The sequence below is a fragment of the Anas acuta genome, chromosome Z (genome assembly GCF_963932015.1).
Source record: "Anas acuta chromosome Z, bAnaAcu1.1, whole genome shotgun sequence".
Taxonomy (NCBI): Eukaryota; Metazoa; Chordata; class Aves; order Anseriformes; family Anatidae; genus Anas; species Anas acuta.
Genome location: NC_089017.1, coordinates 68,076,840 through 68,090,787, shown reverse-complemented (window position 1 = coordinate 68,090,787; position 13,948 = coordinate 68,076,840). Strand labels below are relative to the sequence as shown.

The 13,948-nt window shown below is 42.4% G+C and overlaps 1 protein-coding gene across 1 annotated transcript in view; it reads right to left on the bottom strand.

Annotated features, from left to right (window-relative positions):
- Positions 1 to 13,948, bottom strand: part of SNX30 (sorting nexin family member 30) — a 52,277-nt gene that overhangs the window by 12,325 nt on the left and 26,004 nt on the right. Inside the window, exons 4-6 of the mRNA XM_068666554.1 lie at positions 9,713 to 9,871; positions 6,048 to 6,243; positions 5,295 to 5,494 (exon numbers count right to left, since the gene is read on the bottom strand). Of these exons, the coding sequence (XP_068522655.1) occupies positions 5,295 to 5,494; positions 6,048 to 6,243; positions 9,713 to 9,871 (555 nt within the window). The remainder of the gene's footprint in view (positions 1 to 5,294; positions 5,495 to 6,047; positions 6,244 to 9,712; positions 9,872 to 13,948) is intronic.

Sequence of the window (13,948 nt, the reverse complement as noted above, 5' to 3'; positions counted from 1 at the left end):
ATGTGATAAGCATTTTACTGACAGAGGCTTCTCGGAATAGAGAAACAAAGACTTTATTCTTATATTTTTACTACGTCCACATGGAAAGATCTCTGACAAGGTTATGCTACAGGCTTACAACATAAAAACAATCAATAGATATTAGTCTTTTAATTAGTGCTAAAAATAAGCAGTTCTGTATCTGCAAAAGCAAGTATTAGTCCCACACTGAGCAACATTTCTTCAGGCTTTACAAGAGAAACAACCAGTAATGTTTTATAATTCAGTTGATGCAAAGTTATTGAAAATGCTTGGAGGGAAGTGGGCCAACACTCGCTGCTGAGGTACCTGTAAATTACAGCTCCTCTTGCAGCCAGCTTTGCCAGTTCATGCTTCAAGTGCTCCTTTCTGCCACACTTAAGTAATTTCTCATTAGGACAATGGGCAGTAACTAGTCATTTTAACAGTTTCTGACAAAGCTAATGAAGGAGGACTAGCCATGTATAATGCTAGCCTACAGAAAATTTCTCTATAGAGAAGTAGCTCTCAGAGCTCTAAGTAGCTCTAAGACCTAAAATCTAGACAAGATGTTTCCTAATTCAAGACATTCGAGACAAAACCTTATGAACAGTGATCACCATCTCCCCTCTTCTCCCCCTCAAGCCAAGGGAAGGTCACCACTGCAGTTATTCTGATGAACTTCACTCCATGGGGAGGAAGAACTACTGCTGACAGAGCACAGGCAGCAGACAGTGCAACCAGTATTCTTAAAAAACTCAGTCCACGATAACTGGAAAAGGTACTCCACCCACAAAGTTGCTATTGGTTTAGGCAATAAAGGGGACAAAATTAAAAATGCACCTTCAGTAGGTTAACCCTCTCTTTTGTTCCCAATAGCAAGCATGCAATTGGTCCTGTTTGCTTGAAAAAAACAACAAACCACACACAACATTCCCATCTGTTTTGGAATCTAAGCTGCTATGTGGAACAGCCCTGGAGTGTTTGAGGTTACCAGCAGAACAAAAGCCTGAGTGATTTAACGGGTATTTCCACTTTATATTGCCCCTTGAACCTAAGTCAATTAAGTCAGGGTTTTTTTTTTCCCCCTCAGAAAAACGACTGTCTCCAGCACTTGCATTTAGCCTCCATGAGCATGGAGTTCATGCAGTAAGCAGGATCTAAACCCACACTAGCCAATGATTTACAGGTATCAGCAGACTAGATTCAAAGGGCAGGTATATTATTTCTCCTTAAGTGCCTACGTCATTCACTACGGACCATCAGCAATATGCTTCTGAATACTGTTTTGACTATCCATTAATGGTTGACCTGAAAGTGGTGAGAAAAATAATGCTCTCTCTTTTATTCATCCCATACGTGACAGGATGCATTTCCTCAGGCACCTCCAAGCAATTTCTTCTCAGCTGTGGATGAATGTGTTAATGCTTCAGCTGCTTCTCAGAAAAGCTCTGTACTAAGTATCCTCAGATCTACCACTGTCTATGCAACACTCCTGCTAGGTAAGGCCTCACAGAGAAGGAAACAACAAAAAACGGAAAAAAACACCGCCAGACAAAAAGCCACACACCACACACTTCAGCAGTGTGCCCAGGTGGCCAAGAAGGCCAGCAGCATCCTGGCTTGTAGCAGAAATCATGTGGCCAGCAAGACTCAGGAAGTGGTTGTCCCTCTGCACGTGGTTCTGGTGAGGCCGCACCTCTAGTGCTGTGCTCAGCTTTGGGCCCCTCTCTACTAGGACACTGAGGCCCTGAAACATGTCCAGAGAAGGGCTACGAAGCTGGTGAAGGGTCTAGAGAAGTCTTACGGGGAGCAGCTGAGAGCACCGGGATTTTTTAGCCCAGAGAAGAGAAGAGTCTCAGGGGACACAATTGCAACAACCCCAAAGGAGGATGTAGCAAGGTAGTGGTCGGTCTCATCTCCTAAACTACAAGAGATAAGACAAGAGGAAGTGGCCTCAAGTTGCAACCAGGGGAGGTTTAGGTTGAAAATTAGGAAACACTTCTCCACTAAAAGGGTTGTGAGGCACTGGAACAGGCTGCCCAGGGAAGTAGTGGAGTCACCATCCCTGGAGGTATTCAGAAGACATGTAGATGTGGTGCTTAGGGACATGGTTTAGTGATAGACTTGGCAATACTAGGTTAACGGTTGGATTTGATGATGTTAGAGGCCTTTTCCAACCTAAATGTTTCTGTAATTCATTTAGTTCTGAAAGGAATAAAACCACTGGTTCCTATTCAGAAGGTGAGATTTAGCCTGCTCTCAGTGAGGTGGGTCCTTCTCCCTTCTGTATTTCATTAAAACATTCCACCTTGGCCTCTATCATTGGAGGAGCTTCAGGAGTTTGCCAGCAGCCTCCTTTCTCAGGCTGCAAAGCTATGCCATTTGCACTGCACACAGCTTCTTACTACAATTAGAGCTCATAAAAGGATCCTTATTTATCGCATGCCTCTACAGAGGCTGTTAGCTATTCAAGTGATGCTTACTTCTAATGCATTTTTAAAGCAGTGTCCAAGCACACAGCTGGAAACCACATCATTTGATAGGCCTTTCTAGCAGTATTAAGCACACAAGATTCTAATACCAGCACTACATTATTTAGAACAGAATTTGTCCTCTTCACGTGCCTCCCGTGGAACACCAGCACACTACAAAAAACAAAGCATTGCACATTTGCTGATTAGGGCTTCATCTGCACCAGGATTCCAGACACTGTCTGGCCATCTCATGCGTGGCCTGTGTTTTCGAAAAGCTCTCCCAGCCTCTACCAGCATTTATTTTAACTAAAGCCCACAATCTCAGCCTCCACCCACTTCTGCAAATCTTTCAAAAAAAATCCAGTCAGAACCAAGAGATGTGGCTTCCCTGGAAAGAGCTAATGTTTATTTCAACCAGAATTACTGGGCTTTCCCTATGGATGTGCAGTTTCCTCAGGCTGGCCCCACCAGGCAAAACACTGCTCCTAAGACACTAAAGAAATCAGGCATCGCAAAAATAAGTGAAAATAATCCTGGCAGCTCTTACTCTGAGGGGCAGTCACCCGGCTACAGACTGCTCCACAAATCAAATTCCCTTACCTATAGCTGGGGTACAACTTGCAACAGAAAAAGCTATCAAGGTTGTAGTGAATTCCTAAGACCTAAAGACTTGTGTACCCTATCCAAAACTGTGCTCTGAAAGATCCAGGTAGACTTTAATTTCACTACCAGGCTTCAAAGCAGCTGATGAATAGGAATGTAGTACTAGTGAAGAGGACAGCTCTTTCAGTAGCAAGCCTCTTCCACTCTTTTGGAGAGGGAGAAACCTCCTTTTTAGTTACTTCTTTGTTTTCTAAGTCTGGCACGACAGCGCTGTTGCTGCTTACTACATCAGTAGTAACAGATTTATACGTTTTAGCATTAAAAAAAATCTGTACTCAGTACGACATGACAAATTTCAGGGTTGGTATTCGGAAGGGGTGGAAAAGAGGAACAGTTTGCTTTAGCTAATAGCGGTTTTTATTCTTGATTTTCAGGTGTGATAAAGCTAATGACGTGACCAAGCTTGACACTCAGCAGCGTAACCCTTATTTGTTATTAACTGATATTTTGCGAATGAGGCTTCTAGATCCAACCGGTTCCTAAGCACCAACACAATGAGCATGTTCAGCCAGTTACCAGAGAACAACTGACAGGAGGAGCAAAATCCTTTAGGGCACTTGAAAGCCAAGTCAACAGCCTAGCATTTAAGCTACAAAGCACAGGTTTCTTCAACTAAAGTGGTACTTCAGGCAGTTAAAGAACACTTACCACAGGGAGAGCAGCATTAAAGACTTGCAGCAAAAAGAGAAAAAAAAATGCAGCTAGACTATTAGCTTGGAGACTGCATTTAGCGTCTTTGCTATCATCTGACAGGGCCTCATTCTAAAAGCTTTTTTTCTCCCTCTACCTTTGTGCAAAACACCTCCTACAAATTAGTTTGCCACTTCAGATGCCATTTCCAGTAGATCATGGCATTCGTATTGTGAAAAGCCAGAAGTTCTGGGGTAAAAGCTTTAGCTGCTAACCTCACATCTTGTTTAAGTACACACACACGTGCACCACTTCCTACAAAAGGAATTTGAACACCCCATGTCAAGGCTTCTAGCTCCATCTTGAAATGTTTCAGCAATACTTCAATGTTAATGGTACTGGAAAATAAATGCACCAAGTTTATGCTGGGGTTGAATAATACGAAATACCACAAATATCATGAAGGCAAACAGTAGCTTCAGAGAATTAGTACAAAGCCTCATGCAAGAATATCTTGCTTCAGCCAGGCAAGACAGAAGTCTTGCAACCAGCCATCTGAAGCTGGGAAGAGAAATCTGTAAAATAAATGTCTTTGAGAAGTGTAGGAGGACTAAAATTAAGATGAAGAAGGACTACCATGCTCAGATTGTAAGTTTCCAACAATCTATTACATATCTCTAGAAGAGATGCCCTTGTAATGGTTGTTCCAAGAGGAAAGTCCTCAGAAGGCTCTGCACAGGGGCTGCTAATATATACTGTACCATGGGCGTGCAGTGAAAAGCTCTAAAAACCAGAAATGGAGTTCTCATTTTCGCTTTCCAACACAATTAACTAAGTAATTTTTTCTTATGTGATGAGATCTACAGCTAATGCTTCTTAATATCAAGGGAATAAAAATTGTACTGAAGTAGCTTTTATTATTTATGCGTAAGTGGTAAGATATCAAGTTCTTTGACAGTCACAGAGTAATACCTTTAAACAATTACTTAGTAAACAGATCTTAGCAGCTGGACAGACACATCCCGCCTAGTGTACAGGATGAAAGGGGAAGCACTGTTTGTCATCTGGACAACTTGTTCTAAAAGAAGCCATCCAACACTGCTGCATACATGTGACAGAAGCTGTGAGTGCCACCTTCTCTGCAGGCTGATCTAGGCATTGATCCAGCAGTGAAGACATGACCCACACCTGACTTTCCTATAATTCAAACAGAAGATTCTAGGCAGCTATAGGACGCCTCCTACAGAAAATCACCTACTACTCAAATAAAGGAGCATCTTTTCAACATTTTATGCACGCCCTAGCCTTATGTTGACTGAATAGCAGAGCAGTTACTGCTACCTATGCAGTACCCTGCTACTAAACATACCTAGTTTTGACTTAATTATGAAAACATCATCCTAGTTCAATTATTTACTTCCCTCTTCTTCCACCACCAAGCCTTCCCACCCTTAGAGAATGAACTCACTGACACATCACTCCATGCAAGCATAGTAACAGTGTCTTCTGCCACCATGCTCCCTTTACCTTCATTGACTCCGAGTACAGTATATATTCCCTAAGCACAGGCAGGAAATCTTCTGTCATATCTTCACTGAGTTCTTCAAGAGCTGTGCAGCAGTTCCCAATGCAGGCAGATACTCCTTCCAGTGGCTCTGATAGTTCTACCTCCAGCCCGCCCCACGTTGAATAAACAGGTCCATATTCTCGTAGCTCCACCAAGTATTCTGCAAGAGACAAAGGGAAAAGATAAACACAGAGCTAGACAAAAGGGTCTGCACTCATGACAGAAAGGAGAATCTATGACCAAGCTTGGCAAACATTGACTCTTCTAGCAGTCTAGTTTGCATTAACATCTTAATAGCCAGGGCTCCACAGCTGCATGGAGATGACAAGTTCAAACTACCATCAGCTTAAATGACTGCTCCTACAATATTCCACACATAAAGACATTTTCATCTGTGCAGTAGTCAGTCATCTTTTACATGTATACATGTAAAACTTTGTTTTGTGAAGACAGGTCCACAAAGGCTATCCTCCTCTACTCATAATGCCATGTGTACTCTTCCAGCTAAAATCTACAGGTTTTCTTCTTCCCATAAGTCCTCTCAGAAATAATTCTGCCTGTGAGAAAATAGGTTAGTATAACAAAGGTGAGACATTAGATTTTACTCTGCGTGTGGCTCATTACATGCCAGAATCATTGATGCAGGTTGTTATCAGAATAAGACAGAGAGCACTCACACTGAAGTATTACAACAGAAGACCTTACTTCCTTACCCAATTGTTCCTTGATAATCCGTTGTGCTATTCTGTCAATGGTACCAAGTTTTAGAGAGAATGTGTCTAGATACTCTCCAATGGCTGCAAATTCCAGTGGACGACTTCTTAATTTGTAGCCTCCTGTGACGTATTTGACTGACTCCCCCATCTTTGACAGCAATGCCATTCCTTGCTTTTTGTATGCATTAAGATCCTGGAAAGTTAGAAAAAACGGTTTAGAAATACTTCACTTGCATGTTGGAAGATTAGCCCAGTAAAAGATACTTCCCAGTCAAGATCAAATATTGTGAAGCCATGAGGCATGTAGGCTTGATATGTGGCATGCAGCCTTGGATGTACAACTTTGTACAAGTTATACAGCCGAGCACTAAAAAGACTACCTCTAGATAGAGGTAAGCCATCCAGGAGAACGGTATGAAATATACCTTCTGTTTGGACTGACTTTCTCATGTTCCTGTATTGCCATAGTAAATAGTAATGTAAGCAGATCTGTTTTCACCAAGACTGTTCCTGACATTCATTCACTCATGCTAGAAGTGACTGCATTGGGTTTACATGGCAAGATTTTGGTAGCAGGGAGGCTGCAGGGGTGACCTCTGAGAGATATCCAGAAGCTGCCCCCATGTTAGGCAAGAGCCAGTTCCAGCCAGCTCCAAAAATGACCTATCACTGACCAAAGTTGAATCAATGACTGCACCTCTGTGAGAGCATGTTTAAGAAAGAGAAAAAAAAATGCTGCAGATCAGCAGCTGGGAGAGAGGAGTGCTAAAATGCAAGAGAAACAGCCTTGAAGACAAGTTTGATGAAGGAGAAGGAGGGCAGGAGGTGCTCCAGGCAGGCAGCAGCAGTTCCCCTGCGGGCTGTGCAGGGAGAGGCCCCTGGTGGAGCAGGCTGTCCCCCTGCAGCCCATGGGTCCCACATGGAGCAGATCTCCACGCTGCAGCCCCCCCATGGGTGAAGGAGCCCCCGGTGGAGCAGGTGGATGTGGCCTGGAGGAGGCTGCGGCCCATGGAGAGCCCCCGCAGGAGCAGGCCCCGGGCCGGAGCTGCAGCCCGTGGAGAGGAGCCCACGCAGGAGCAGAGGGTCTGGGGGGAGCTGCCACCCACCCATGGGGGGACCTGTGCTGGAGCAGTTTGCTCCTGGGAGATGGATGGACCCTGTGGGATGGAGCCGTGTGGGAGCAGTTCCTGAAGAGCTGCTGCCTGTGGGCAGCCCCCGCAGGCTCAGTTCGGGAAGGATGGCATCTCATGGGAGGGACCTCACAGGGAGCAGGGGCAGAGAGGGACTGTGAAGGAGTGGCGGAGATGAAGTGTCAGGGACTGACCGCAGCCCCCATTGCCCTGCACTGCTCAGAGGGAGAAGGTAGAAAAACATGGATGGGGAGAAGGTATGTTTGCTTTGCTTTTAGTTCTCACTGCTCTAGTCTGTTATTAATAGGCAATAAATTACATTCGTCTCCCCTATGCCGAGTCTGTTCTGCCCATGATGGTAATTGGTGAGTGATCTCCCTGTCCTTATCTCAAGTCAAGAGATTTTTTCACCATATTTTCCTCTCTGTTCTGCTACAGAGGAAGAATGAGAAAGTCACACAATGTTGCTTAGCTGTCCAGTGGTGTGAAACCACCACAATGACATACTTTTAAGTCACGTCGTACAATACTAGTGCTATGCACTTGTATCAGTTGGTTCTGATAGCCTCATACAGAGCTACAAACTGTATGTCTATTTGCTCAGCAGCCTCTTCAGGCTAGCTGTGTGGTCAGACAGGAGGTAAGGGAAGACAGTACAGAGAAATAGCACAGCATGAGGAGACTAGTACAGCTTTTCAACAAGACCCTGCAGCTCACACAATCTTAGATGTAGCCATATTGCCTGCACAGACAGCTTAAGCTTCCTTGCTAACACTTTACAGATTTGCATAAATCAACATTCAGGAAACCTATGTTAACATGCTTGTTTATCAGCAATCTTTGGGGGATTTCACCTTGACAGCATGTCAGAAAAAATGTTTTCAGTTAGACCAGATGCTATCCATTTTGCATTTTACTCTTTCCAGCAGGGGTCACTATTCAACATCTCAACACAAGCCTAAGAGCTATAAACAGCATGAGGAAGGGATTTTTCAAGTCAAGCAGACCCACAGAGGTCAAGAATAAATATATGGAAGCATAGACCAGACCTAAGGCTTAAGTGTTCTTAAAAAAAAAATACAAATGCCAGCTTCAACACATGCAATATGCTGTTCTTTCGAAGTACTTATATAAGCCTAAGTCTGGTTAAGAGAACCTGACATCTTAGGAGGTACAATCAATCATTTTGAATTATGTTTGCATTAAAATTGAGTGGTTCCTTGACTCTTGCCTTCTGTCGGTTCTACACATTATCTGTAAGTAGGCATCAGAAAAAGTCCCTTTAAACCAAAATTATTCACTCATTCTCTCAAGTACTCTGGCATCTTACTAGTCCAAACAGGGAACTCAAAGAAAGGGCGTTTTCCTTTTTCAGCCAAGAGGTGGTCTCGTGACTTTATGCAATAACTAAATTCTAACGTCCTAATAGACTGAACTGATTTCTCATTGTTAAAATAAAGAATGTACCAATACTAAAGACAGCCAGGAGAGTACGTGTCTTTTTTTTTTTTTCCCCTCAGCCTCCCTAGACACTCCGCATTTTTAATGCAAACACTGCCCCGGGCTAAGGATAAAGCTTTTATCATTCATTTCATGGGGGTGGAAGGGTGATGGAAGAAAACTAAACAGCTAAGAAAGCTGCATCGTGCTTTGACAGCTTTAAAACAGAACAAATTTATCTGATACTTAATCATCAACGCAAGGTCTGCATTTTGGACTTCCTTTAGTGGTAAAGTTCACCATAAATGGAGGAAAAGAAAAGGGAACTTGAGATTGAGTCTCACATTACTACCAAGCAGAGCAGTAGCCTGAAGTGAGCTCAAATTAAGTGTCAAATTGAGCAAGCTAATGTAATGTAACACTGGGGAGATGTGCTTTCACAGCTCTCCTCACTTATCAGGTCAAATCCAAGCATGACTGCAAGTCACCCTGGTCTTGTTTAAAATGCAGTTCAAAAGACAGCCAAAGAAAATTACACAGTTCCTGGATGCTTTATGCAAAAGATGAGCATGAAATTGTTGACCAAGGACAAACAAGAACAAAATCTTCACCCTTAACTTTGGAAGCAAGAAGTACAAACAGCACAGAAGGTACAGACAAGGAGGGAAAAAAAAGAGGTCAATAAATTTGCAAGCTTCTGTGCAAGAGATCTTTCTTCCTCCCCTACTTCCCTCCTCCCCCAAAAGAGGATTTTGCACAGTTTACAATCTACTAAATTCTCAATGCCTCTTGCATCATAAAAGTATGATTTAGAATACACTCCTCTTGGAGCATTTATACATGAATGCAAAACAAGCACTAGAGAACTGAATTCATCAATCTCCAAAACATCTGTCTTCAAGAAAAGGAAGGCTGATACTTGTCACACATAGGCAACATTAAGGGTCCCCCAATAACGCTGGTATTTTAGGGAAAGTTCTGACCCGCACATGTAGTTATATAAATGCCTTTTTACTTTCATTTCAAAAGAGACTGCAAATGTGCCTGTTCTGCTGTCCATGTCAGTGACTGAGTTTGAAGTTACCACCTTACCTTGGCAGTAAGAAACACGTTGAAGTGCTCATTAAAAGAAAGCACTGGATGATCGGTTATTCTCTTCAAGAATTTGTCTAACGCTTTCCTCCTTGTCTCCACGAACTCTTCAGAAAAGCGATCAACGACACCCTTCACCACAAATTTCTCAGGAAGTGGCTGAGAGAAAGAAGCAAAAGGAACAAGATTCAAAAGACAAAAAAAACCTTCTGTTTGGAAACATACTAAGCAGTCAAACTCCACTCTTAACAGGAAGTGAAATTTTGTGTTTGTTAAGAGGAACCATATATCAGAATTGATGCAAACCATGCTCTGAATTATCTTGTAGAAGATCTAGTCTAAATATTCTGCATTGCAGCTTCAGCAGAGAGATGGACAAGTTAAGTCCAGAAAAGTACATTAAGTACTTTCAGTACAGCCTAAGGTGTTTTTCCCCTAACACACACACACACACACACACAACTGACATTCAAACAAAGCTGTTCAGTCCAAGGAAACCTGGAAAACCTAACAATTCTACCTTCTCCTTCCCCCTGTTCTGAGTAGAGCTCCTTGATAGGACTCTTCTGTGGAGTTCAGGAGCCTTGGAGCTTCCAGTTTTAGTGATAGCACCACACTGACCAAAGGAAAACAAACCATTTTGATGTGCCAAATGCTTGAGCTGTCCAGCCCAGAGCCCTCCAGAAGTACTCGCTAAACTGCACACTTGGTCATCTATCAGTCTGCTTTCCTGAGCATACCTGTGTAAGTCACAAAGGTCTGCCAGCTTATCTACTCTTTCATCTTACTCCTATTTCACCTTCACCAGTTCTCTGCATTTCCATATAATACGTAAGCCTCAGGCAGTCTCCAGGACTACCAGCTCTGCTGTATTTAGCTGTCCGTCCTCTCCTGTTACGCTTACTCTCCAGACTGCAAAGTAATTCCTCTGATGGAAGCTAACTCTCTAAGCTTCAGCACGATTAGTCTCTGCTCTACCACTGTTGATTTGCTTTTGTTCACTTGGGACAACATAGACTACGACTAATGTCAGTTTTAAAACTGCACTTTGCATTTTATTCTTCTGCAAGTTTACCCAGACAGATGATTTGCTTACTCTTAGGTTGGCAATGGTAGCCTTATTCACCAAATTCGTGGGTCACAGCTCTCTGCTAGAAATGGTCTTTGTCACCCAAAATCCATGACAAAAAGTAATTCAAAGAAAAAAAAATGTTTATGCAAGTGCCTTCTGTACCATTCCCCAGCTGATGTTGGATAGACATGAAGATTGCACCTCCAAAATTAACAGAACAAACAAACAAACAGAAAAAACAACAGCAAGCGTAACTGTAAAATAGCTACTATATATAGTGATTTTGGCCACTCTAATTTGTTCTTTAAATTTAAGGCTTATCTTATGCTTAACATTCAGATCAATCACTCTAGTAGAATCAGTGTAAGGTATACTCTAATTGGACTTCTTCAGAAGAATAATGCTTAGTGCAGTAGTCATTAGGCAGGACGAATTATTTTCCCTTGCTTTGTAAGCTTTACCTGGATGTTTTATGAAGTCACTGCCACAGCACTATACACAGGAGGAAAAGCACAAGCTAGACACCTAGTTTTAAAGACCCCCTGTTCAGCCAAACACATCCATGTTGGCATGGAATAACCACTAAAGTTGGAGCATTTGAGACCCAAAGAACTTCTGTTAAATACTTCAGCTAATTATCATAATTTTATCTGGTTGCATTCAGCCAGTTAGTTCTTACAGACTTCCCTTCTGCAGGCAGGGTGGCCTTACATGAACATTACATGTTTAGGATCCACATTAAATTATACCTAGCAGTGTTCTCAGTAAATCAAGTCATGCATGTACTTCAAGCTTTTGAAAAACTTTTGCAATACAGCCATGCCAACAGGGCAATTAGTCCTTGGCAAGACCCAGCAAACCAAAAACAGGAGAGTTTGAAAGCTTCCTAAAGACCTCTGTCCCACAGAGGAGCCTGCATTTCTTGTTTTCAATACTGTTTATAATTCGGGTTGCCTCTTTCACAGCACTTATCTCATCTTAGAAACTGATGCCCATGCCTCAGACAGCAGAGAAGCATTACCTAGTTCCCCACTCTAAAAGCCTAGATTTAAGCCTCGTTAAACACATTCTGAAAGCACGAGGCTATAGAGCAACTGCCACTTGCTCTACTACAAAGGTAAGTAACAAACAGAGACATAGTTGTAGGTACATGTTAAATATAACAGCAAAGTCCTACTTTCAGCATGACTCCAAACTTTTCAGTAGATCAGTATGCCAAGGGACTACCTGCAATTCAGAGCAGCGACAGAGAACAGAGCTTGTCTGTCTTCTGGCATCCAGTAAGGGGAGAAAGACACGAGGCAAAAAACTACAGTAAGCACTTGTAACAAGCAGTAGGTTCTTGTCCTTTAATTTATAGGTCTTTGGAGGTCCACCCCAAACAGTAAATACAGCTAGCAACTGGTATCCTCTTTCAACTGTGTGTTACTTATCTGCTTTATGGTCTTCCAGCTTAATAGCCCACATTTCCCTGCTCTGATGTGAGCAGCAGAGTTCAATGCAGACAGAAAAGGCTTTGAGTATCCGAACGAAAGATCTTTGGACATATTAGGCTTACCTTTCTAGAGATGAATCTGAGACTGTTTTTTTGTTGTTTTTTTTTTTAATTGTTGTTGGGTGGGGCTTTGTTGTCTGTGTGTTTTTACTGTTGCTTTGAAAGAACAGATTAGAATAAATCTCAGATTATAGTAACCAAAGGGATAAAAAAAATCCATATTAAGTTTCAATTGGGCTGCTGTTTAAATATAGGCTATCGTGGCTTTCTACACTGGGAAGACACATCACTCTTTACGGAAAAATTTTACGCAGTTACTGTACCAGGATACAGAAGACAGCCCTGTTTCAGTATTCTGTTTGCCAGAAGGCCTCCAAGGATTGCAGTATCTCCAGTTACAGAGATGCTCTTAGAATGGCTTGAAACTTCCTTTCAGAACACACCAGAGTCACCGTGCACCTGAAATTACCATTAACCTCTGTACTCCATCTACTTTTAGGCAATAAATACCAAAAGCATTCATCAGTCTCCCCATCTTACCGCTGTATAGAGGAGATTAATAGGCAATTCCATAACTGTTATTAGAGTGTATTTGTGCACAGGCAGATCAAAAAGGCAGTGTGACCTTCAACTCCCACATATTCTAGAAGAGGCGGCTTAAGAGATTGCCTTGTTCTGCAGCAGGTTTTGTGGCTGGTATTAGAGCAACTTGTGACATTTTTACCAAATGTGTGGTCCTGTGTGCATCGAATTCCAGGTCATAAAGCTGTTTGACTCCCTTGGTGTGAATCACCTTCTGCTGCTAGACTGTCAGCTGACTGCCATGCTGCCTTCAGGCAAGGCTGGCAGCTTGCACCTAGGCTAAGAAATTTGTAGCAGCTTAACCTGGACAGCTCCAGCTACTCAAAGAACAAGGAGGGAGAAAGGACAAACAGCTTTGGCAGCTGACATAACCCTGCACAAGCTCACTCTTTTTTCTGTCTTCTCCCCACCCCTCATTAAGCTTTTTGTTTCAGCAGCGTCACATAATTTTGTGAAGTATTTCTTATCTTTGAGAGATTGAACCACTATTCCACTCAGAGGCATGTCCCTGAGAAATTAAGAACTTAAATAGTTCTCTGTCCTGGAACAGCCTACCTGAATACTTCTCATACAGTCTAGTCCTTTTTGCGGGAGGGAGAGCAAAAAAAAAAAAAAAAAAAAAAAAAAAAGCCACCATACCAAATGGGCAAGTAAAGGCGTATGCTGGCAGTGTTGCTATTTCTCCACAGTTTACCTACTACAGACCTTTTTGGATTTCCTTGTTCAAAAGACCTGATAGGGATGATATCACTGTCTTCCTACTTCTTCACATTTTCTACAGCATAAAATACAGCCTGCTGAAGATAAGTAACCCCTTCACATGACAAAAGGTGGCCAGACTGCCAGCTTCTGAGAAAGAAAGGGTGCAGTAGTTTAGCTATTCCTCTGCCTATCAAATGTATGCAATAGCTGTCAAGCTACATGCTAAGATTTTTAAGTCTGTGCTCTTAAACGATAACACAAGTGATCCTGAAATACACCCTTTAGAATCAGCTCAAAAGGCCATCTTGAATACTAAAACTAGCACTTGAAACACCTGTGTGGCTTTTTTTGTAAGCCTCATATACTCAGAAATGTAGATGTAATA